This window comes from Hyperolius riggenbachi, chromosome 6 (genome assembly GCF_040937935.1).
Source record: "Hyperolius riggenbachi isolate aHypRig1 chromosome 6, aHypRig1.pri, whole genome shotgun sequence".
NCBI lineage: Eukaryota > Metazoa > Chordata > Amphibia > Anura > Hyperoliidae > Hyperolius > Hyperolius riggenbachi.
In genome coordinates, this window is record NC_090651.1 from 32116015 (window position 1) to 32142090 (window position 26076).

Consider the following 26076-nt stretch of genomic DNA (forward strand, 5'->3'; position numbering starts at 1 on the left):
TACACATACAGACTCGTGGTGTGCAGAAAACATATACAGAAAACTGACTGACAAGTGTGCTCCCAGCCTCAGCTTATTACACTCACTCTGTCCATCTCTGATGGAGCACAGCTGGCTCTTCAGACTTCTCCAGCATCACTACAGTACAGAGCACTTTGGAAGGGGTAGAGAGGTTGGGGCCAGGGCACTGTACACAAGACCCTGCTGAACACTGAATAGGGACTGTATACAATTCTTTGTGCAAAACTTTGTATGATTATCAGTGGCTGAGCAGATGCAGTCATTAGAACAACTGAGCAGAGAGCAGAAAGTTTTTTTTCCTCTTCGTGTCCTTAATTGCCAGTGTCCCAGGACAGGTAAAAGAAACTTCTCCCCCCAAGGGGCCCCCTGAGGCTTCTGGGCCCCCCTGCAGCTGCAACTCTTGCAAAGTCTATTGTTACGCCCCTGATCCCGGTTATCCAGAACTCGACCAACCAGCACAAATCGCCATCAGTACTCAATGGTGAGGGCCAACCTCTTAGGCTGTTTGTGGGCTTTGCTGTGATTCCATAGCTCCCCCAAGGGTAATATACTTCCAGTGACTGTATTTTAACATTGAATATAGAGATCATGGTATGTATAAAGAGTGAGCTATAGTACTGTATTAGCTGGGCCTATTTTTAACATTAAGCCTCAAACCAGAAAGCACTCTTATCCGGGATCAGCCGAGCCCCGTCAGTGCCAGATAACCAAAACTCCACTGTGTATAAATTTTAAAGTGGACCTGAACTCTTGCACAGGACAGAAGGAAAACTTAAAGAAATGCACCCTGTATGTTTTTATAGAGTTTAGCCTGTATAATCCCCCCTCATTTGTGTCTAATTACTGGTTGTAGTTTGATCCCTCCCCCGTGTCACATGACTGCCACGGCAGATAAGCCCATTTGAAAGCGCAGGCTGTAAACAATATGTCTGCTTCCATGAATGAGGAAGTAGAAACTGTGCAAATTTATTTTAGGATTTGTATCAGCTGTAATGTCTAGTGTGGACCTAGCAGAAATGTTTTATGTTTAAAGGTTATTATGCTGTTGTGTATAGTTTAGAACCAGGGCTGTGGAGTTGGAATTGGAGTCGGAGTCGAGGAGTCGGGGCAATTTTGGGCACCTGGAGTCGGAGTTTGAGTCGGAGTCGCGGTTTCAGAAACTGAGGAGTCGGGAGTCGGAGTCGTCAGATTTTTGTACAAAATCCACAGCCCTGTTAAGTAAGGAGTCGGAGTCTGAGCAAGGGTACCCGGAGTCAGAGTTGGAGTTGGAGTCGTGGTTTCAGAAACTGAGTCTGAGTGGGAGTTGGAAGATTTTTGTACCGACTCCACAGCCCTGTTTAGAACAGAGAGGAGTTCTGAGGTCAGGTCCACTTTAATTATGCTTTTAAAAGCAATGTTTAATACTGCTTTAACTAGTTCAAAACTAACAAGTTTTTCACTTTATGGTAGAAAACTTTTCCACAATCCGCTACTGCGCAGCAGGTGAAATCCAGAGTAGACAGGCATTTCAGATGTCTAAAGAGATAAAACAGAACTGTGCCCATTTAAATGGCTCTGCTAGAGAACACTGTGACCTGTTGCGTTGATGGCAGAACAGTAATTAATCTGCCCTTTTAAACAGTCTGAAAAAGAAACAGGTTCAGCAAGTTGAAACATTCGCTAAAGATGTACTCAAGGCAAATATTTTTTAAAAAAAGTTATCCTTTCACAGCTGCACTGTGAGCCAATCAAACTTTACTGCTAGGACCGGATTTGTACTGTTTTACCACCCAAGGCCCACTATCACCAGCTGCCCCCGGACCAACAGCATCCTAAACTTCCCACAACACTGCAGGGATTAGGTTGTAAGCTCCTCTGAGGACAGTTAATGCTCGTTTGCTGCCCCCTCATCCTCCAGGTGTCGGTTTTTGGTAGCCACCCACCGCTATGTGCAAACTGTGTGTAGCGGAACGAATGTTCGGCAGGCTAACTGCTGCTGCCACCCTCCTGCCCACAGCCCGCCCCTTGCTTTCCTTGTGCCCTAGGCCTGGCCTTTGAGGCCTTGTCTGAAATCCGGACTGCTGTTTACTGCATTGCAAAGTGCTGTCGGGAGGCAAAAACAGAGTGATAAATGCACCTGTTAGCTGCTTGTCCAATCACGAGGCAGAACTTTTCCAATTACATGTTTCTCTGTGGCAGAGAGTAAAGTAGTAGTATCTGGCCGCACTCCCCTAGTCGTATGTAAGGTGCAACGATCCAGCTACCAGAGCACCAGGTGGCAATCGACAATTTTTTATAGCAGAAGGATCTCCAACCACCAGAGCACCAGGTGGCAATCGACAATTTGTATAGCAAAAGGATCAGCACACTCAGTAATATGTTGCAAAATTTTAAGCTCTTTTAATACAAAAAAGTTTCCAAAAATGCACTTCGTGTACAACAAGGACCAGCTACTTGCAGTAGATAAGCACCAAAGACACCCAAAGTCCATCAAATTCCTGCTGGCCAACTTGCATAAAGAGTCGTGAGGGAGTAGAGTCCCAGATCCACGCTTCCCAGAAAAGATGTGTCTCAAAGCATGGCGACAGACACTGGCCTAATGCTGTTTCGGGCAGCAGCCCATCTTCAAGCCAATAAATATGCATTTTTGGAAACTTTTTTTGTATTAAAAGAGCTTAAAGTTTTGCAACATATTACTGAGTGTGCAGATCCTTCTGCTATACAAAATCTCTGTGACAGAGAGGCAGCAAAGCTTAGTGCACAGAGTCTTAAGGTGGCCATACATCTACCGATCCACCATTTGAGTAGATTAGATGCTGCAACAGGCATGTCCGATGGGTGATTCATCCTGTCGGTTCTCTCCGATTTTAACTGCTTATTTTTTACTTTTTTGCTATAGTGGCCCTTTAAATTTGCATGAAGTTCATCTGTGTTTGGCTCTGCTAAGTCCGGAAGACTGTTACCATAATAAATACTGACATCTGTTGGTTCAAAATGATAGAGGACTTAACTTCCCTGGACTCTATTCTTAATCTCATCTGTAGCTTTAAAGAACAAGTGACACCCATGCTAACCTAGAAGTAAAAAAAAACCCACATATATACCGTAAGTAGATAAATACTAGTTCTACTTGCATAACAGATGTATTGCAATGTCCACGATATGATTCTTGTTAATTTTATAAAGGAAAAGCAGAGAATCCTATTCTAGACAGTTTCCATCTTTGTTACCTTTGACCTCCTGACATCATTTCCTCCCTCACTCTTTTTTTGTCCTCTTGCTAATTGTGTATTCATTACCTGCCCTCCTCCCAGAGTCTTCAGACACTCCCACTGAGGTCTATTCTAGGAAGTGCCCTGTCTTATGTCAGGAGGGGAAGATAAAGGGAAGAGTAGAGGTGCGTACACACGCACTACAGCAATGAACGATGGGTCCATCAGACCCTCCCGCTGGGTGGGCATTCCAACGACAGTAGTGCGTGTGTACAGTCTGTCGGCAGACTGATAAGGCTGTTTCTGAACAATCTGCTGAGCTGATCATTCAGAAACAGCCTTATCAGCCTGCCGACAGACTGTACACACGCACTACTGTAGCAAAAGGAAGGGATCCGCACTTGTCCTAAAATGATCCTTTATTATGGACGTATCCAAAACACCAATCACGCATCAGTAGCTAACATGTTTCAGACCTACTGGTCCTTAATCATAGCTAAAATAAAACACACGCACTACTGTCGCTGGAATGCCCGCCCAGCGGGAGTGTCTGTGTACGCACCTTTAGATTATATAATAGATAAAGACCCCCCAGCATGCAACTATTTTGCCAGCCGATGGCAATTAAAGGGCCAGTGCTCCTAAGGTATGTGATAACTCCAGACCATAACAGCAGAAAAAGTTTTTATCACTTAATACACTCAGACCAGTTACTGTTGAAATTTGATTTTTTATGGTGACAATCCCGCTTTAAAGGGAACCTGAAGCGAGGAAAATTATGTAAAATGAACACATGACGTGGCTGCAAATGAATATTACCTACTAACCTCACCGTCAGTTCCTCTCAGAAGCTCACCATTTTCTTCTTACAGTGATCCCTTCCAGTTCTGACAATATTTTGTCAGAACTGATATATATCAGTTGCTGTCAGTTATATATCAGCAGCTGTCAGTTACAACTGAATGTGCAATGTAATGTCCCTGTTTCCCTATTGCTCAAGTGGGTGACATTACAGTTTAATAGTGTGCTGACCAGGAAACTGTTAGGGGGTAATGGCCATTTTTAAAATGGAGGATGGAGAAATCCATTGATGACAGTGGACAAATGGGGACGCAGGAGAGGAGAAAGAGATTGAGTTGTAGATTACACAGGAGGTAAGTATGACCTGTGTATGGTTATTTTGACTTTTTATTTTCAGTTCAGGTAGGTTCTCTTTAAGGTTACAAGCACACTTGCCATCGCAGTTTCACTGGAGTTGTCCAGGTTTGCAGCACTTCACGTTCGCTTAGTTTCCACATACTATTTTCTGTGTTCATTCATGATTTTTCAGATGTAATTAAATACATTTGAATCAGGAACGCATGTGTTTTGCGAGAGAACGTAGAGCAGTTCCGCTATAGATTGTGGCAAAAAATGTGCACGCAAAATGTAAACTACATTCATTCCCGAGAAGGCCTTCAAATCAGTGGCCGGTGCGGCAGTGTGCATCTTGCAGCATGTGGTAATACACACATGAATCTGTTTAGTGTGCCCCCCCCCCTCCCCTGCTTCTGCCAGAGCTCTGTCATATAGACCGGCCCCTTTCCCCAGAACCCAGCGACACGAATGGTGGCAGAAGGCAGGTGAGTATATCTGGAATAGAGGGGGAACACAGCCTAGTGAGAACCAACATTGTGTTCCCATAGGCTCGCACTTATTCCGTGGGCATCTGCAGCATATGCGGGCTCCAGAAAAGCATGCCCGTCGGGAATGTGCTCTTCGCTACTGCTTCTGTTGCACATCTTTTTAAAGTAAACCTGCGATGGCACATAGTGCAGTATTTATACTTACCTGGGGCTTCTTCCAGCCCCATGTGGTCCGTTTGCCCGGCCACACATGACTAGAGAAATTACCTGAGGGGACCACGGGACAATGGAGTGGCTGAGGACGGCAAGGGAGCACACAGGCCACATGGGGCTGGAGGAAGCCCCAGGTAAGTATAAATACTGCAGTATGTACCATCTCACATATACTACCAAATGAAAGTCAGGGGTCTCAAACTTGCGGCCCGCGGGCCATTTGCGGCCCTCGCCAGCAAAAGCTTCCTTATAGTTGTAATCCGGCGCATCCTCGCCGCTAAACGAGGGCTGCAGAGCCCCCAAATCGCCCAGGGGGCAATCTGCCGGCATTTCCTGGAAGGGGCAGAGCTTTCAGCTTCAGCTCTGCCCCTCCTGACGTCAATCGCCGCACAGATCGCCGCCTCTCTCCACCCCTCTCTGTGAAGGAAGAGTGAGAGGGGCGGGCAGAGGCGGCGATGCGCCGCGATTGTGAAATTCCTTATGCGGCCCAGCCTCATCCTGACTTTGCCTCCTGCGACCCCCCAGGTAAATTGAGTTTGAGACCCCTGCTATAAGTGGAAAGGGTGAAAGGATCCTATGCCTAACACAGGATCAATTCACACAGTGCTGCCTAATTTCATGGGCAGGGGGTGTGGCTAGCATCAGATTTTTCGGTGGGAGGCGGCAGAACATCACTGTCCTGGCTTTGGGGGGCGGAGCAAGTGTGAACAAGGGGTGGGCTTGCCAAAGGAAGGCGACTGACACAAAAAGTAGTCTGGGCAAGTGAGTGCGGCCCACGGGCTGCCAGTTGAGGAGCACCGTGTTCACACATATACTTCCGACACTGGTGTTTTCAAGCCTAGTGTAAAGCGGCCTTAACTCTTTATAATTTGATGGTGGCACTATATAAATCCAAAATAATAATACATCTATCAGTATATGAACATACAATAAAAGTTCATGGCAAAAATTGGGATAAAGGAAGGACAACTACAATCAGAGAAAGAACATGTGTGCATCAACCAAGTGAACCTGGCAAATCTGGCTTTGCAAATTTGGCCTATTGGCTAATCACGAGACATTGCTCATGCAAATAAGCATTTGCTTTCGCATGCCTAAATATGCAGGGTCAAAACCAAAAACCGCAAAACAATCGCCCTGCGGGAATTAGTTCATGCTATACAGCACTATCCAGGGGCGCCACGAGGAGGCTTCCCATTGCCCCCATACAACCGGGGGGCCGCAGGGGTCCCAGGCACTCTCACCGCCTGGAACCCACACAGCGGCACCCCGGAGGCGGAGGCTGGGGGGTGCAGGCGATCTCCCCAGCGTGGCCAGCGCCGGGCAGAGCTGCCCGCACACACCTCCCAAGATTAAAAACAGGCACTTACCTCAACGTCCATTGCGTTCTGCTGTATGCGCATAACCTGGGCGCGACACATAAGGGGCGGACAGGCGCAAATAGCCTGCTCCAGGGCTCTCACCTCCTAAAACAAGCCACTCACTACCTGCCCTCAGAAAAAAGAAATGCAATGCTAACTACAATCAGAGAAAGAACATGTGTGCATCAACCAAGTGAACCTGGCAAATCTGGCTTTGCAAATTTGGCCTATTGGCTAATCACGAGACATTGCTCATGCAAATAAGCATTTGCTTTCGCATGCCTAAATATGCAGGGTCAAAACCAAAAACCGCAAAACAATCGCCCTGCGGGAATTAGTTCATGCTATACAGCACTATCCAGGGGCGCCACGAAGAGGCTTCCCATTGCCCCCATACAACCGGGGGGCGGCAGGGGTCCCAGGCACTCTCACCGCCTGGAACCCACACAGCGGCACCCCGGAGGCGGAGGCTGGGGGGTGCAGGCGATCTCCCCAGCGTGGCCAGCGCCGGGCAGAGCCGCCCGCACACACCTCCCAAGATTAAAAACAGGCACTTACCTCAACGTCCATTGCGTTCTGCTGTATGCGCATAACCTGGGCGCGACACATAAGGGGCGGACAGGCGCAAATAGCCTGCTCCAGGGCTCTCACCTCCTAAAACAAGCCACTCACTACCTGCCCTCAGAAAAAAGAAATGCAATGCTAACTACAATCAGAGAAAGAACATGTGTGCATCAACCAAGTGAACCTGGCAAATCTGGCTTTGCAAATTTGGCCTATTGGCTAATCACGAGACATTGCTCATGCAAATAAGCATTTGCTTTCGCATGCCTAAATATGCAGGGTCAAAACCAAAAACCGCAAAACAATCGCCCTGCGGGAATTAGTTCATGCTATACAGCACTATCCAGGGGCGCCACGAGGAGGCTTCCCATTGCCCCCATACAACCGGGGGGCCGCAGGGGTCCCAGGCACTCTCACCGCCTGGAACCCACACAGCGGCACCCCGGAGGCGGAGGCTGGGGGGTGCAGGCGATCTCCCCAGCGTGGCCAGCGCCGGGCAGAGCCGCCCGCACACACCTCCCAAGATTAAAAACAGGCACTTACCTCAACGTCCATTGCGTTCTGCTGTATGCGCATAACCTGGGCGCGACACATAAGGGGCGGACAGGCGCAAATAGCCTGCTCCAGGGCTCTCACCTCCTAAAACAAGCCACTCACTACCTGCCCTCAGAAAAAAGAAATGCAATGCTAACTACAATCAGAGAAAGAACAATAAAGGAAGGACAAACCAAATGAGATGGTTGTCCGAAGAGTACAGCCTATAATATACATAAATAGGAACTAAACCATGTGCTACAACTTTTGTACAGTAGTTTGAAAAAAAACATACAATAAATCTATCAGTAGAACAGTATACTCACAATAAACTTCTCAAGTGATGCCCAATAGATCAGCATTTAAAATGCAATGTGGCCACTATAAGACATTTTTAATAGATCAGTCATTAGTTTGGATAAAAGTATTGAATTTAACTGTGCTTTATATGTACAGTATGTATTCTGCAATATTTTTGACTGTGTGCAGATTTTAGGTTGACCTGGCAATTCTCACAGGAGTAATTTTCACTTCTGCTTCCTGTTAAATTTACACATTTTGGAGATCTGCCTAAAGCAAAAAAAAAATTCTCACGCTACATATTAGTAATTTTTTTTAAACCAAATACAGGCATTATATACATTTTAGTACTTTTTAAGATACATTACCAGGGCTGTGGAGTCGGTACTAAAATCATCTGACTCAGTCTCCTCAGTTTATGATATCTCCGATTCCAGGTACTCAAAATTGCTCTGACTCCTAGACTCCTTTTTGCAAAGGCTATGGATTTGGTTCAAAAAACATCGGATTCAGACTCCTCAGTTTATTGAAACCACTGACTCCAGGTACCCAAAATTGCTCCGACTCCACAGCCCTGTACAGTACTTGGTAACGTTTCTGCATGGAGGTTTGCCTGATTAAAAGGACAACACAAATAATTTACTTCCACTAAAACTGTTCTTTGTTGTGTATTTTTTTTTTTTACTCACCAATTTTTTTTTTATTTTGTTTTATTCACTAATTGATTAATGTGAAATACATTTTGTATGTATTGATCTTTTGGTAATATCGGTAATTTCCTTTTTTAGATGAGACCGTTTCACCAAGACTACTAGATGGCAAGTGGAATCAGATCCTAAATCCACCTCCCCATCGGCTAAGCGATAATCCAGCTCTAGACAATGTCAGCAAATCAATCATCAACATCGAGGCACACCTCAAAGACAGATCACCCAGCCTGACGCCCCCACCCAAGACGCTGTGTTCCAATGGAGGGATCGAATGCGTAACCTCGGAACTGTCCGTCATGGTGACGGAAAGTGCCAACATGGCCGAAGTCCATCTAGTAGATACAAAAGCCCAACCAAAAACTGTGTGCGGTAACACTAACGTGCAGTGCGGAGAAGAACCCGGTTCAGTTGACGCTGCTCTTAATAATAGCTGTCCTAAAAGCCCTGTAGTAAGTGAGTGCTTTTCACCTTGCAATAGCCCTACAAGTCTATCGTTCAATAACTCTAGAGTCATGCAAAGCCAATTACATGTTACAGACTCCAATCAACAACCAGAAAATAACAATCACCGTAAAATGAGTATAAATGACTCTGCCGATGATGAACTTAGTGCCGTATTTGCTTCATCGCAGGGACAGAACCTTATCAACGTGGGGGCATTCAATGATCCTAGTAACGAGGATCTTAAGAGTCCATTTAATGAAATCGTTCTAGAGTCTGATGGTCTCCAAAATTCTCCTGGTAACCCCCCTGTCCCCAATGGGCAAACTGACAATAAAGACTTCTGTCCACCGCATAGTCCAAGTGTTGTCCTCACGGCAATAGTAGATGAAATGTGCCACGAAAACCAGCGGAAACCTTCCTTCCCATTTACTAATACAGATAGACATCATACTAGCGTATTTGCATGTGAATCTGGTCCAACTGACCTTGATCAGATTGTCTTAACTAATGATGACTTGGAGAACGATATAACCCCTGAGCTTGTGTTGGGGCATTTCTCAGAGTCATGTGTAACCAATGGGGACTTGAACTTGACATGGAGTGAAGGGAAGGAAAAAAAGGACAACATTTGTCCTGGGAGTGATGGACACAACAAGCTAGGTAATGTTTTCTTGGAAGGTTCTGGTCCTGTTGATGGCTTGGATAGGATCCTTCCTACGGCTAACGGGACTGACGCAGTAATGTCACTGTTCAATGGGTGTGATTCCTATGGAATGCAGAACCCAAACATAGCTCATAACCCAAAGAGTTTACCATCAAAAGAAGATTCTGTGACGGAGGAGAAAGAAATTGAGGAGTGCAAGTCCGAATGTTATGCTGGTGTTTACGACCAGCAAAGGGAAGATGATGTCACGGAAGGGAGAGGACTTCCACTGAACATCGGTGGTGACCAAAGGAAGAACCACTTGCACAACCTCGGTGTCCAGGTGGCACCGGGGCAGACCTCATCCAAATTGGCTGGCAACACGCAACCCATTAGTGTCCCCTATGGTGGAGCTCGCCCAAAGCAGCCAACTCATCTGAAGCTGCAGATTCCAAAGCCATTATCCGATATGTTACAGAGTGACCTGGTTCCCCCCAATGCCGGCTGTAGCTCCAAAAACAAAAATGACCTGTTGAACAAGTCAAACCAGAGCGACAACATTGTCTCGGAAGCCCTCCGTGAAGAAGCTGCTCTGCGCAGCCCAGTTACTGATGCAAATGGTGACCTCATTGGAGATTACAGGGGCCCCAACAGTCCATGCCTTGCAGTGTCCCCAGACAGCCCTGATAATGACCTCCTAGCGGGGCAGTTTCGTGTTCCTAACTCCAAGGTATTCACAACACTGGGGGAGGTGGCGCCAGTCTGGGTCCCTGACTCTCAAGCACCCAACTGTATGAAGTGTGAAGCCAAGTTTACCTTCACCAAACGGAGGCACCACTGCAGAGCGTGTGGGAAGGTAATTCCAATCCAAATGGTTCGCTTAAAGCCCTAGTTCATCCTCACGGATATTTTTTTGTTATTAGTAAAGGTGGAGAGTGGACTATGCCATTTCTCACACAACTATTCTATTTGATGCAGCTGTGTCAGAGAAATTCCTTTGGACGGTTCAGTCACATGACTGGTTAGTTACAGACTATAGAGCTGCCACAGAGTGGGAGTGTCTTCCTCTGCACAGAGCAGATCAACTGGCCCCACCTACTCCTTTCCTTTGCTTATTGTTTTGCAGCACGGGGAAGAGGTGGGTGGGCTAGTTCTGTCTTCGCAGGAAAACACTGCTCGATACTCTCTTAGCTCCTCCCTGTCCACTTCCTGTGGGGGTTGATGGGATAGGGGAGGAGTTTGGACAGCTCATAGATGTGCTTAGTCCACCCAAGGCATATATGACTTTAGAGAATGAAGTCAGCATTGCAAACCCGGCCAGGCAAGTAATAATTAAAATGAATAACGCACACAAAAAAAAAATGATCTTGAACTAAGGCTTTAATGTGTTTTTCAAGGCTATTATATATAAAATATGCATTTTCTATAACTTCTATGTATTTGAAAACCCAGGTTCAGTTAGAAACAAAGTATTAAATATGAAATGTACATGTGTTGTCCAAATTAAAGAGAACCATTGGTGAAAAATACAGAGCCTGCAGTGTAAGGCTCTCTATTCCTTCTGCACAGATTGACCCAGCCCTTAGCTTGGCAGTCGCGGCCTAACTGGTGGCTGCCGAGCTGGGGCGGACCACGGCAACGCAGGTGGGGGGGGCACAGGGCTTCGGAAGATTGGCCGCGGCCGTCTTGCAGAAGAAGGGGCGGAGTTTCTGATATTCATGAACTACAGGTGAGTGAATAGCGATCCTTACATTGCAGGCTCTTGCACAGGATTATATTTTCACCAGTGATCCTCTTTAGGTCTCTTTTCCACGGACAGTTGATAGGCAGTGAAATGCCTCTCAAACTCTCCCAACTGCTTGCCGCTGCCTGATAACTGCTCACTGCTGCTTGGAATCTGCTTGCTGAGCACACAGTTCAGTCTTGGGGAATCACTTGTGTGCTGAGTTGTACGGCCCTGCAGCTAGGCCTTAAAGCGATCCTTACATTGCAGGCTCTTGCACAGGATTATAATTTCACCAGTGATCCTCTTTAGGTCTCTTTTCCACGGACAGTTGATAGGCAGTGAAATGCCTCTCAAACTCTCCCAACTGCTTGCCGCTGCCTGATAACTGCTCACTGCTGCTTGGAATCTGCTTGCTGAGCACACAGTTCAGTCTTGGGGAATCACTTGTGTGCTGAGTTGTACTGCCCTGCAGCTAGGCCTTAAAGCTGCAGTGGCCTAATTTGTAAAAGAAAAAAATAGCCTGGTCACTGGGGGGAGGGAGGGGGGGGGGGGGGGTTGAGGTAAAGCCTGTGGTCCTTAAATGGTTAAAGCAGATACCCAGCCAATAACACATACTGAACAGATCATCTTCTCCTGTAGTTACCTGCCGGGTCTTCTTAAACTTTTTACAGGAGAAGAGATCTGTTTAATATGTATTATTATTAATATGTATTAAGCCTCATCTACACGGGTAGATGAGGCGGCGATGTGGCTTATCAATCGAGCCGCTGATGCGGGGTACGAGCGGGCAATGCGGCAAGTGGGGACGCGGCGGGGACGCGGAAGAGGTCTTCCGGATCGCCTCCACATCTCAACGTGTAGACGGGGCTTTAAGCCTTATCTACACGGGTAGATGAGGCGGCGATGTGGCTTATCAATCGAGCCGCTGATGCGGGGTACGAGCGGGCAATCTAATCCGGTGCACGCGCGGCAAGTTGGGACGCGGCGGGGACGCGGAAGAGGTGTTCCGGATCGCCTCCACATCTCAACGTGTAGACGGGGCTTTAAGCCTTATCTACACGGGTAGATGAGGCGGCGATGTGGCTTATCAATCGAGCCGCTGACGCGGCTCGATTGATAAGATCCGACAGGTCGGATCTTGCTACCGCCGATTCCCTGCTCGTTCCCCGCGAGGGGACAATGGCAGGGAATCGAGCGGAAGATAAGCGGCGCCGGCGGGGACGAGCGGGGAATCGAATCCGGCGCGAGCGGGGACACGGCGGGTACGCGCAGGGATGCGGAAGAGGCGATCCGGCGGCTAATCGAGCCGCCGGATCGCCTCCACATCTCCCCATGTAGACGGGGCTTTAGAGCCCATTCACACTGGGGAGATTTTTGTGCGATTTCCGCAGCGCTTTCAATTGCTGCTGAATGCTAGTGTAATTTAGAGGTGTATGGTAGTGATCTCACTGCAGCAATCGCAAGAGATTTGTGGAAATCGGAAACCAGGTGCATGCATCGCTTTTCTGTGAGTTTTACGTGATCACGATTCAAGTGTAAAAAAAAAAACCACGAATCATCGCTCAAAAATAGTTTGTGTTCAATTCAAAACCCCCCAAAAAATCACTCTGCAAAGCCCTAGCGATTCTGCTGGCGCTTTGCAATCCCCGGTGCGAACGGGATCTTATTGCCTGAGTATCCAGCCAAACCAGCAGTAGTGGTGGAGTGGTTTAAATCTGACCTAATTTCTATCAGATAAAGATGGTAGACCACATAAACGATCAATATGTGATAAATATCAATAATTTTCCTGATGTATAAAATATCTGTCAGTGTGTGCCCAGCTTGAAGTTGCCTCTTTGTAAATAGAGCAGACGCTCTTGAGACAGAAGGGCCTCCGTTTCGAAAGCCTGGTACACACCATGCAATTTCCTGTCGAATCGATTATTCCTGACATGTCTGATCTGAGTTCCTATCATTTTTCTAAACAATTTTCTAATCACTTCTATACAAAAATGAACAAAAAAACAATCGGGACATCAAATCGGACTTGTCAGAAATAATCGTTTCGACCCGTCTATCTGACAGGAAATTGCATTGTGTGTACCAGATATTAAAGGAAACCAGAGCTCTAGCTGTAAGAAGAAGCGGTACTTACCCGCTGCTTCCTCATGCAGCATAAACACCTGCGAGTCCCTCGCCGTCCTCCCACGGTCTGCCCCGGTAATTGGCTCAGTCGCGTCAGTCCTGGTATACTGCGCGTGTGCAGAAGTCCCAGAATGATCCCGACTGAGCCGATTACCGGGGTTGATCGTGGCTGAATGGCGAGGGACTCGCACGTGTTTATGCTGCTGGAGGAAGCAGCGGGTAAGTATAGGTTCTTCTTACAGCTTGAGCTCTGGTACACTTTGAGGTGACTGTAGGCAGAGGGATACAAATGCTGCCATATTTTGTATGCCATACTTGAACCTCTGGTGAGCCAGTCAGTGTGTCAGTCAGTGTGTGTGTGTGTGTGTGTGTGTGTGTCTGTGCAGTCCGTTTCATATAATGTATTTTTCTGGCTCCCTTCCCTTTCCTCTTCTCTGCAGGTATTCTGTGCCGCCTGCTGCAGTCTGAAGTGCAAGCTGATCTACATGGACAAAAAGGAGGCCAGAGTGTGTGTAATATGCCATGCTGTGCTCATCAATGGTGAGTGAGTCCCTTGACTCGGAACAGTTACTAGAAGCTTTTGTGGTCTAAATTCACAGATGAATGTTTGTTTTGTGGTACGTAAAAAACGGTGCAGCACATATCGCATACACTGGCTTGGTTAGCCAAAAGCTGGCACTGGTTTTGGGGTTTGTGCATGGGGGGGGGGGGGGGGTCTTGCAACTCTAAAACGTGGACAGTGCCAGGTAAAGCAACCTAGACTCTATGCACAGTCTGTAGGCCTCTGATTCACTCTTTACATATGTAAAGACTGAGTCCTATTAATTAACATGTTGTTAATAGAAAGAGCAGGTTCACCGTCGATATTGTTGGGCGCTTGATAAAGTGGAGCAGGCAATACCACAGGTTAATGCAGGAACGAAAGTTAACTGCACACCAATTTGCAGGTTCTAGCACACTTTTTTTTTATTGTGCCAAAGTCCAGAGTAGGTCCGACAATTGTTTTGGCAGCCGCGCAGGTAGACTTGATAAAGGGAGACCCTGAGCGGCTCCCGAAACAATTGTTGGACCTACTGTGAACTTTGGCACAGTAAAAAGTGCAAATTAGTGTGCTGATAACCTTCATTCCTCCAGTCTTTACATGGGGAGTTTGGGGAGGTGGGTAAATGGCTTGTCACACCTTTACACACATCCAATGCATACAAAATGACTCTAAATAAACCCGGCCCTTTTTAGAAAAAATATTCCAAATTTATTTGTATTAGTATTAATGCGGTTACATAGCAACAAAAAAGACAGCATCCTGGTTTTGTTCCCATGTAACCAAGACTGTGGAGTCAGTACAAAAAATCAACCGACTCCTACAGAAATTGCTCCGACTCCACAGCCCTGTATGTAACTGCATTAAAGTGGTACACCCCCAAAGGAAAGGCTTGGGAAGTGTGTACACGCAGTCGTCTCTGTCATTGACCTTCTTCTTGAGCAGTCAGGCGGGATGGATAACTTGTTGCTGCAGGAATGCCTTTTGAAGTTCTCACATCTGGGTGCTACTAATTTGGTCTGTCTCCTCTCTAGAACAGAACACATTGTACACACCTCACATGTCTGGAGATCGTTACATAGGGCCTTAGCAAACTTACATATGGCTGTGCGATATGCAGGGAGATTGTACAGTGCATAAACAGCACAGTCTGACAGGCACACTTTTGCGCTGTACTGTGCAATTTTATTTATTGTATTTATAAAGCGCCAACATATTACGCAGCACTGTACATTAGTTAAGGTTACAGACAATATTTAGGGGTGACATACAGCGATATGACAATACAGGAATACATGCAGACCAGATCACGCAGCACAGTATGAGTACAAGGTAATGCTTAGTCAGTCACTGGATTGGAGCAAGGAGATTAGGCAAGTCGAGTTAACTCAAGAGTTCACTCTGATTTATAGGATGGGTGTATGGTAATGAGGGTGCATGAACAGGTAGGAGACATAAGGACCCTGCCCGAAGGCTTACAATCTAGAGGGAGAGGTAGGGACACGAAAGATAGGAGACCAGAATTCAGCTGCGGGTTTAGAGCACTAGTGTGGCGGTGGGGTAGGCCAGAGTGTAAAGGTGAGTTTCGAGGGCCTTCTTGAAGATGTTGAAGGAGGTGGAAACCCTAATGGGGGAAGGTAGGAAGTTCCATAGTGTTGGAGCAGCTCTTGAGAAGTCCTGGAGGCGTGCAGTCAGGCGAAGTTCATTGGAGTGGAATGAGTGGCTAGGTGTGTACCTCTGGGTATGATTGGAAATGTAGGTTGGACAGGTTTTGTGGAAAGATTTGTAGGTCAGACACAGTATCTTGAATCTGATTCTGGACTGGATAGGAAGCCAGTGTAGGGATTCAAGGAGGGGATCCGCCCTGGTGGAGTGATGGGAGCAGTGGATAATTCTGGCTTCCACATTCATGGCGGACTACAGCGGGGTAATTCGGGTCATAGGGAGACCAGACAGAAGGGCATTGCAGTAGTCAAGACGGGAAATTATGAGGGCATTGATGAGGAGTTTGGTGGTAACAGAGGTCAGGAAAGGGCAGATCTTGCAGATTTTACGGAGGTAGAAGTTGCAGGATTTTGTGAGGGTTTGGATGTGGGGGGTGAGGAGAGTGCGGAGTCCAGGGTGACACTGAGACAGCAGGCTTGAGAGGTAGGGCGAATGGTAGTGTGGTTAACAGTGACATGCACATCTAGGAGGTTTAGGCATGGCCGGGGTGGGAAGATCATAAATTCCGTTTTGTCTAGATTTAGTTTCAGGAACCTAGCGGACATACAGGAAGAGATGGCTGATAGGCAGGAGGAGACCTTGTCCATGGTAGTGGTAGATAGGTCAGGGGTGTGGAAGTATATCTGGGTGTCATCTGCATACAGATGATAGTTAAAACCCATGGAGGAGATAACCTTGCCAATGGAGGATGTGTATAGGGAGAACAGTAGGGGGCCAAGGACTGGCGATTGGGGGTGGATGAGGACTCATTGAAGGAGGTCATGAAGGAGCAGTTGGAGAGGTAGGATGAGAGCCAGGTCAGGGCGAGGTCGTGAATGCCCATGGACTGGAGGGACTGGAGGAGTAGGGGAAGGTTCACTGTGTCAAAAGCTGCTGAAAGGTCAAGGAGGAGGAGAATAGAGTATTTGCCTTTTAGCTTTAGCTAATGCGAGGTCATTGACCACTTTGGTGAGAGCTATTTCAGTTGAGTGGGCAGGCTGAAATCCAGATTGCAGCAGTTCAGGCGTTTATGAACCAGACGCTCAAGGACTTTTGAGGCAAAGGGGAGGAGGGAGATAGGGTGGTAGTTTGGAGGATAGTGAGGGGCCGAGAGAGGGTTTCTTGAGCAGGGGTAGTACAGTGGCCTGCTTTAAGTCTGAGGGGAAGGTGCCTGTGGATAGGCTGAGGTTAAACAGGGCAGAGAGGTCTGGGGCCAAATCTGGGAAGTGAGGACGGAGTAAGTCAGAAGGGACGGGGTCAAGGGGGGAGGTAGTGGTATGGGAAGCCTACGCAGGCACATTTGCGTGATTGTTTTGTTTTGCTGTGCTTATTATGATGATCTGCAGTTAGTAAAATACAGTTATTTAATTGTGAGTTATATTGTCCAGGCCACTGTCTGTGCAATGAATTTATCCCTATTAAAGTTTAATATAATCTATTCTGATGGCTCTTGTTTGTATTTCAGCTCAAGCCTGGGACAACATGCTGAGCGCATCAGTCCAAAGCCCCAACCCAAACAACCCCGCTGAGTACTGCTCCACCATTCCCCCCATGCAGCAGGCTCAGGCGTCCGGAGCCCTCAGCTCACCCCCTCCAACTGTCATGGTTCCCGTCGGCGTCCTAAAACATCCAGGAGCTGAAGGTGAATATTATCTACGGTGGGAGATATTAAACCTGCCACCTCTGGGAAACTTGGCTCTACGCTGCAGCTAGTTACATTTCAGATTGCCACAAGATTTATAAAGTGAACCTGAGGTGATCTGGAAGCTGCCATATTTATTTTCTTTTAAACAATGCAGATTGCCTGGCGGCCCTGCTGATCCTCTGCCTCTAATACTTTTAGCCATAGACCCCGAAGAAGCATGCAGATCAGATGTTTCTGACACAAATCTGACAAGATTCACTGCATGCTTGTTTCAGGTATGTGATCCAGACACTACTGATAGCAAAATGACCAGCAGGACTGCCAAGCAACTGGTATCGTTCAGTGTTCAAAAGATGCTTTATTGATGTCAGCATAAAAAGTAATCAAAACAGTGAACATTATAAACAACCTACAAATGTAAGTCTCTAAACTAAGACAGTGCGAATTCACAGTAAGTCATAAACTTCAGTATCACGTGCAGAGGAATACAGCGCATTATGATAACATGGTTACGGCAGTGTATGTAACATAGCGGCTAGTAAAACGAGAAAAGCATAGATAGCTGACAAAATTTTATGGATGGGTAACTGACAGAAGGTAAGAAGGGAGACATGGGGGCTCAACCATTTAATAAGTCATACATCGGAGTACCTCCTCTGTAGTCTGCCCATGGTCTATAGATTTTTTTCAAAGTGGTGCATAGTATCTTGAATTCTAGCATTGATGCATTCAAAGACCATTTTCTTGTCGATACAAGCTAGGATAGCAGTAAAACTGAATGCTGACAAAACTGAGGTCCTTGTTGTCCAAATCCAGCGCTTGCCATCAAAACAGCTCTATCCTTAAATCAGTCACGATAGGAAATTCAGACATAAACAACTCCGACGTGTGCAGCCTTGGTGTGCTAATTGGTGGGGAATTGAGTTTCAGAAACCAAATTTCGGCTGTAGTCAAATCTTCCTACTTTCATCTGAAGAACATTGCAAAAATTAAACATCTGATTCCCCCAGAGCAGGGATCCCCAAACATTTTGAGTTGGGGGCCGGGTCAACATACTTCAGACTGCTGGGGGGGGGGGGGGGGGGGGGTTATACATAAAATGATGTAGAAGTCTTTGTGTACCAGACAGTGAAGCATTCCCAGGTGACAACTTGCAGTCCAATTGGACAGCAGTGTCACCTGATGTGGAATTTGATTGGAAACTAATGACTTACTGCTTACTGGCTTCATTCTATATGCAGACCACCAATATTTAAAGATGTAGCAGACCGCATCTATAATACATTTTGTGTGTGTGGGGCCGGTAAAAAAGCCTCAGGGGGCCACATTCGGCCCGCGGGCCTTAGTTTGAGGACCACTGCCCCAGAGGATCTTCCAACCCTAGTTCACGCCTTCATCACATCACGGCTGGACTACTGCAATGCCCTTTATGCTGGCCTCCCCAAAAAGGAGCTGCTCCACCTACAATGGCTGCAGAATGCTGCTGCCAGATTGCTAACAAACCAGCCTCGCCACTGTCACATTACACCTATTCTTCGCTCACTGCACTGGCTACCAGTAGAATGGAGAATACTCTTCAAGATTGGACTGCTGACATTCAAATCACTGCACTGGATACATGAAGGACTTGCTGAAGCTGCACCACACCTCTCACAACCTCAGATCAGCAAGTTCTATAAACTTGGTCACTCCCAGAGTGCACCTCAAAACCTTTGGAGACAGAGCTTTCTGTCATGCAACCCCTACTCTTTGGATCTCCCTGCTACACCCTGTAAAGACAGCCCCATCCCTGGAGTTATTCAAATCAAGACTGAAAAGTCACCTGTTTAGTCTGGCATTTCCAGACTTATAGAATTCTCCCTCTGTTCCACAACTTGCCAATCAATTAATTATTGGTCAGAGCCATGCTTACGCGCTTTGAGTCCTTCGGGAGAAAAGCGCTTTACAAATGTTATCTGTTGTTGTTGTAAAGTGTAGATCTTGTTGTTTTCATTGAAAAGCGATATATAGCTTTAACAGACGATAAATTATTGGTCAGAGCCATGCTTACGCGCTTTGAGTCCTTCGGGAGAAAAGCGCTTTACAAATGTTATCTGTTGTTGTTGTAAAGTGTAGATCTTGTTGTTTTCATTGAAAAGCGATATATAGCTTTAACAGACGATACTAGGTGTTGAATTGATTTAGCAACATGCTTCATCGAGTAACTGGTATTGTGTAAAAGGAAATAAATATGGCAGCCTCCGTATACCTCTCACTGCAGGTTCCCTTTAAAGAGGCACTGTAGTGACATAAAGTAGAATACAGTAAATTATTCAGGATACCCACTTTTACTGTAATTTCACTGGTTTTATAATCAGAAACACTAACTATATCTACAGTATATATTGGTAAGTAGACCCACCTTCCCGGTGATGCTTGGCCTATGCTGTTTAGCTATGCAGAATTCTGCCCCCCAGAGCATTCTGGGAGAACCGGTGTATTCTTTGTACTGGCTTCAGAACTTTAAGAAAACAAACATTCAGCAGAGCTGCACAAGACAGGACTAAAAATGTGTGGGGGGATGGAGATTTTTACAAATAAGCAATTTTATTTATGATATTTTCACAACAGTCCCTCTTTAACTTTTCTAAGATTTAGTTGCTTGTTTAGGGCAGGATGCATTCCTCCCGTTCTTGTAACGCCGGCCCCCTTTGTGAGGTGTGTCACTTCCTGTGAATTCCATTCTCTCTCCGGAGGCCCTCTCTCCGTTCCCTGCTATTGTCTGCAGGCAGTGATTGGAATGTTGATTTGTTGAACTTGGGTCAGTGAATGTGTCGAACAACGCAGGTGGTTTATGAAAGAGGAGCTCCAAGCCAAATGCACAATTCCTTCATAACTATACAGGGCAATTGCTTTCTGCTGTATTATACAGAAGATAACATTTATGTCCCTGTGTAACTGTCGGGCATAAAATCAAAAATCAATTCTTTATTTTTATCTGGTAAACAAGTAATAAGAATGCTAACCAGGCAATCCAAAAGTTATAATCACTATTACTTTTCTTGTTGATAAATGATCATTCCTCAGTTTATCTGACTCTTAGAGCAGGGCATGCTGGGTTGTCCTTTTTTGCTTCTCTACTTTCCCCGCAGACTTAACTAATGTAGCCTGATTGGCTGAAGCCTCTTTCCATCCTGTTTTCCCCTGCCACACCTCTGTTCCTCTCTGATTGGCCAATATTTGTCATGCTGAGACAATGCACTTTCTGTAGTGCATTGTCGTTAATTGGCGACTTTGGCCTAAAGTTGCCCATGCGTGCCCTGGCCGCGCACGCGCTACACGTCATCACACCAGTGTGAGAGTCCTGCGCATGCGTGGTTCTCTAAGACTGAACCGCGCCGGACTCTCATGCCGGCTGGCGTGATGACGCATAGGATGCAACTGGGAGAGGAGCCAGGAGGACACAGGGGGACCTTGCAGGCTACAGTGGGAGAGGGGGGGGGCTGGAGGAAGCCCCAGGTATGTCCATATGGCAACTTTAGGCAGAGCTCAGGGTCCTACCCATGTCGGTGGAAATCTTTCCCCTCTTTTCCTATCTATTGATTACTCTATCTCTGGCTCCCCTAGTGGATACCAAGGAAACTGAACTGAGCTCATACTGTAGAAGAATTTGTCTTATTTTCAATTATTGTATTTATAAAGCGACAATGTATTATGCAGCGCTGGTCAATAAATAAATGGATGACAGACGTAACAAGGTTATACAACATAATACAAAGCTATGCAAGGCACACGGGGTACAAGATACATGATCATGTGATTTTGGGCTGGTTAGGTAGGCCCAGTAATACAAGTATGTGGCGGTCATAGGAAAGGAGCACATGATCACGTAGAATACACTATGGAAGGGAGGACCCTGCCACAGGGCACACACACCCCCCCCACACACCCCATACCCATTGCACTGCAACACTTAATTCATATGACCCTGCGCCGACAGGATCATATGCATAGCAACTCCCCCCTCGAACGGCCCTTCACGGCCCGTCTTCACATGGCGTACTCCCTTCTGGACAGGAAGTACATCACTGGGACTCCCGGGTTCACTGTTGTATTTGCATCGTTCCATGCATGCTCACTGCCCCCAACAAATTTGAAATCCCTGCGTCACCCATTGACTTAAATGCATTCCACCATCGCCGCAGCAGCGCGCTGTCGTCTTTGTGGTGGGTTAGTGGCAGTGAGTGCGCTATGCCTCATTGCCTTCTATTGTCATTGCGTTACCCTGTGGCCAAACAGGGTAAAGCAAGGCAAGTGTAAAAGAGGCCTTAAAGGCACACTGAGTAGAGGCTGTGGGTATGCATATAAGCATACCCACGTCTATTTAGAGACACTCACCGGCCCCTTATCTAAGCGCTCCTGCTCCCGGGCTGGCCGCTATAAATTACATCATAATAGGTGACTCTGAAATAAACCCACTGCGTCTGCTCATGGTCCCTTTAAGGTCCACATTGTCCCATCACAACTTCTGCAACTACAAGGGCAATTGCTACACCCCCGTTGCAGATTCTTAAAAAAAAACACTAGTTCAGTGACTACTTTTTAATACTTATTATAGTAAATTTGCAATAATTATCAATGCATAATGTTTTGTGCGCTGCACATCTGTGATTTTGTAGCACAGCAGCTATTGACTGTTATTAATCAGTAGGATAAGTTCCTGGTGCATTTCCCTCTAGCACAGTCTGGTCAGGAGCACATGGGATGGGCACACCGATTACCCTTTTGAAGACTTCGGTAGATAGTAAGGCTGGATAACTATTCGTTTATATCCATGCATAGCATTGCCATGTCAATCCTTCAGAACAGAAGACCTAATCAGCCGTCCTCAGTGATCCTGTAGAGCAGGGCTGTCAAATTCAAATACAATGTGGGCCGAAATTGTACACTGAGACCTAGTCGCAGGTCAACCTCAATGTCTACTGCCCACCTTCCTCCCTTATAAAGTTCCCAGGTGTCTAATGGCCCCCTCCAACCCCTATGCAGTTCCCTGGTGTCTAGTGGTCCTCCCTCCCTTATGTAGTTCCCTCATGTCTAGAGGCCTCCGCCCTCCCCTATACAGTTCCCTGGTGTCTAGTGGCCTCCTCTGTCCGCTATTTAGTTCCCTTGTGTCTAGTGGTCCTCCTTCCCCTACAAGTTCTCTCATGTCTAGTGCTTTCTCCTCCCTCCCCTTTATGGCTTCCCTAGTGATCTAGGGCTTTAACTCCAATATAGATTCCCTGGTGGTCTAGAGTAGGTGAACATAATGCAAAGTGGGGAAACCGCTTGAGGGCCAAATTTGATGGCTCTGAGGGCCGGATTTGGCCCACGGGCCGGAGTTTGACATGTATACTGTAGAGTGAGATTGAGACTAAGTAAGTTTTTGTTCTGTTTTTAGGGTCGCAGACCAGAGAGCAGCGGAGGGTCTGGTTTGCTGATGGTATCCTACCTAACGGAGAGGCTGCGGATGGAGGGAAAGTGAGCACAGCACCAGCCGGGAATTTGGCAGTGTCACATGATGCCAACAAGGCCGCCACCCCAAGCAACTCCCCATCCTCAGAGGTGAGGCGGAGCTCTTCTTTCTCTGGAGAGGTAAACTTGTGGCTGTAGATGGGTTACCAAGCCAGACCCTCTTCACTAACTGTCCAAAATGTTCTCCATTCCATTTCCTTAGGCTGAGAACACGTCTGGATTCTGTGGCAGTATAACTCAGGTCGGCAGTGCGATGAACCTCATCCCAGAGGACGGCCTTCCCCCCATCCTCATCTCCACTGGCGTCAAAGGAGGTGACTTACTTTATTTTCATTTGTTTATTTTTTTGAGTGGTTTGCATTATTCATTAGTCTTAAAGGGACCCTAGTGCCCGTTCAGGAAAAAGAAAAAAAAGCGGAGCAGCCCCCATAGGTAAGTAATGACGCTCACCTCACTGAGACAAAGTAAAGGTATGTAGCTAACCTTGCTTCGAAGGAGAACTTACAAATACATTTTATTTAGAAAGAAGAAAAAAAACATCTAGACTTCGGGTACACTTTTTAGATCTTCTAGGTTTCTATGTACAGAAAAGTCCCGGCGGGTCACCTGGTGCCGGATACATGTGCTCTCCGGTTGCTAAAGAAACCGGCCAAAAAAGCACAAACCTTCCCTCCCCGTGCTGGATAGAGCACTCCCCAAGCTTCCAGCGACGTCCTGTAGCTCCTAGTGGCTCTCTGACATCCTCCGTGTACGGCTCCCAGCATGTCACCTGACCTGCATCAGATCACATGACATGCCGGGAACCGTGCCCAGACACTGGAAGCTGATAGGAACCACAGGACGTCGCAAGAGACTCGGTGAGTATTTTATGGCAGGCAAACACCCCTTCCCCAAGGGGACGGCCTTCCCCCAATCCTTTACTGGGGTCAAAGGAGGTCCTCGGGGGGCTAAGGTTTTGTATCCTTTGTCTGTCATCCTTGTATTGTCTGTCATCTTTGTATCGCTGTATATATTTATTGTCCAGCACTGCGTAAAATGTTGGCGCTTTATAAATGCAATAGAACATCTAAAAACGTTTTTCACATACCTGAGGCTTCTACCAGCCACCTGCAGACGCCCTGTGCCTGCACCGTCAAGGAATGACCCTTCGGTCCTCCGCACTGACTAAGTTTCGATTTCTACGACAGAGCCAGTCGCTGGTCACATCTCCTGCGCGGCCATGGCTGCGAATTAGATCATGCTCCTGCCGCCAGGAGTGTCCTGTGCATGCGCAGGACCCTCCTGGGGGCGGGAGCAAGATCGTTGAAGCACAGCCAGGGCCACTCAGGCACAGTGGCTGGCCACTGGCTCTGTCGCCGAAATGGAAACTTAGTGTGGGGGACCGGAGGGTCATTCCGTGACAGCGCAGGCACAGGGCGTCTGCAGGTGGCTGGTAGAAGCCTCATGTATGTGAAACCTTTTTTTTTTTTTTTTTTTTTTTTTTTAATGTTCACTTTAAGTTCCCTTTAAATATTGGTTCTCCATTGGGTAGAGGCCGGTTGGGGGACGCATTATAGAAGGGGAGGCAGTTGTAATTTACTTATTTTAAGATTTAAGTAGCAATAAAAATGTAATTATATAATGAACTGAAAAAAGTGTTAGTGATGTGTAAAGTGTGATACCATAATACTGGTGTTTATATTAAATGGAACAGTGTTAGAATGGCTGTGTCAAGTGCTGGCATGTATAATTAAAGTAGATCCGAGACGAACTTTTACTCATTGCATAATTGTGTTCCTTTCCTATTGTTTATAGGGCATTCCTCAAGCCAAATACTTTTTTTGTTTTTGTTTTAATACTCTAATTGCCTATAAACTAAACAAGCCGCGCCCACAGTTTTTCAGAGAGCCTTGGCATTTTCAGACAGTAGCAAGGGCTCATGGGAGCTCAGTCTGGGCAGGAGGAGGGGGAGGTATTACTAGCCAGAGATTTCAGAGGCAGAGGGGAGGGGGATTAGGTTATTTTCACAGGCTGAGTGCTGAAGATGCAGATAAGCTTGCTGTGTGTAATGTTTACAAACAACATGGCTGCTCTCATTGTATCACAGAAAGAAATAATCATATTCTATTGAAGTTGTTTGCAGCTAGATATGCTGTGTAAATTATCTAAACTTTAGATAACATAAATAGACAAGTTACTTATTATAGTTAGATTTTCATCTCGGATCTGCTTTAAAGTTTGTTGAAAGTGTTTGTAAATAAAATGCATGTGTGTTAAATATGGCTGAGTTGCGGTAATGACGTTGGAATGTTTCTTCTCTCGCAGATTACGCGGTGGAGGAGCGGCCCTCGCAGATGTCAGTCATGCAGCAGTTGGAAGACGGCGGCCCAGACCCCTTAGTCTTTGTGCTAAACGCAAACCTTTTAGCAATGGTGAAGATTGTGAATTGTACGTGTTTGGTTGTTCAGTCTGTGGTATTTGCCAGTTAACTCACCAGGGCTACTGAATTGTAAACCTGCTTAACTGGTTCCCATGTCTTGTGAAAGCTGCTTTTGTAACGCTGTGTTTACCTTAGTTGCGCTGTCACTTCACACTTGTGCTGTTCACAAACCATTCTCCATCTTCCGCAGGGCCGCAGGGATTCTGAGAATGTGGCTGATATGTGCAATAAGCTAAATTACTGCATATTCTACAGGCACAAGCGTTTTCTTTAGCACTGTGTAGGCACTAAGGGCTAGTTCACACCAAAAATCGATTTGTTTTCTTATACTCTACATTGAGGGGTAATCACCTCCAAAATGCTGCAGGACCCGCTTTTGCATTAGGGCAAAAATTGCTCTAGTGTGAACAGAAGGACATTAGCCAAGCACTTTTCAAAACGCTGGCACTTTTAAAGCAGTATCATCACCATAAAAATCAAATTTCAACAGCAACTGGTCTGAGTGTATTAAGTGACAAAGATGCTAATGCTGCATTCATAACTTTCAAAACTTTTTCTGCTGTTATGATTTGGAGTTATCACATACTTAAAGTGAACCTCCGGACTACAAATCTACTCAGCAGAACTGAAAAGGCTTGGTGTTTCTTTAACAGTTTCACAGCATCAGAACTTTGTTTTTCTAACCAAAGCATCATTTTTAGCTGCATTTTTACCTAAGCTCCACCTATCAAAGAAAAAAAGCCCAGGCTTTTTTTCCCTGATGCTGTGCAGAGCATGATGGGATTTCCTATGTTGTTATTCACGTTGCCTAGAAACTG

General features: G+C 46.4%; 1 protein-coding gene across 1 annotated transcript in view; it reads left to right on the top strand.

Moving 5' to 3' along the window:
• ZFYVE9 (zinc finger FYVE-type containing 9) overlaps positions 1-26076 on the top strand; it is a 108731-nt gene that overhangs the window by 46316 nt on the left and 36339 nt on the right. Inside the window, exons 3-8 of the mRNA XM_068239077.1 lie at positions 8598-10462; positions 13900-13999; positions 17170-17346; positions 22766-22929; positions 23042-23153; positions 25144-25266. Of these exons, the coding sequence (XP_068095178.1) occupies positions 8598-10462; positions 13900-13999; positions 17170-17346; positions 22766-22929; positions 23042-23153; positions 25144-25266 (2541 nt within the window). The remainder of the gene's footprint in view (positions 1-8597; positions 10463-13899; positions 14000-17169; positions 17347-22765; positions 22930-23041; positions 23154-25143; positions 25267-26076) is intronic.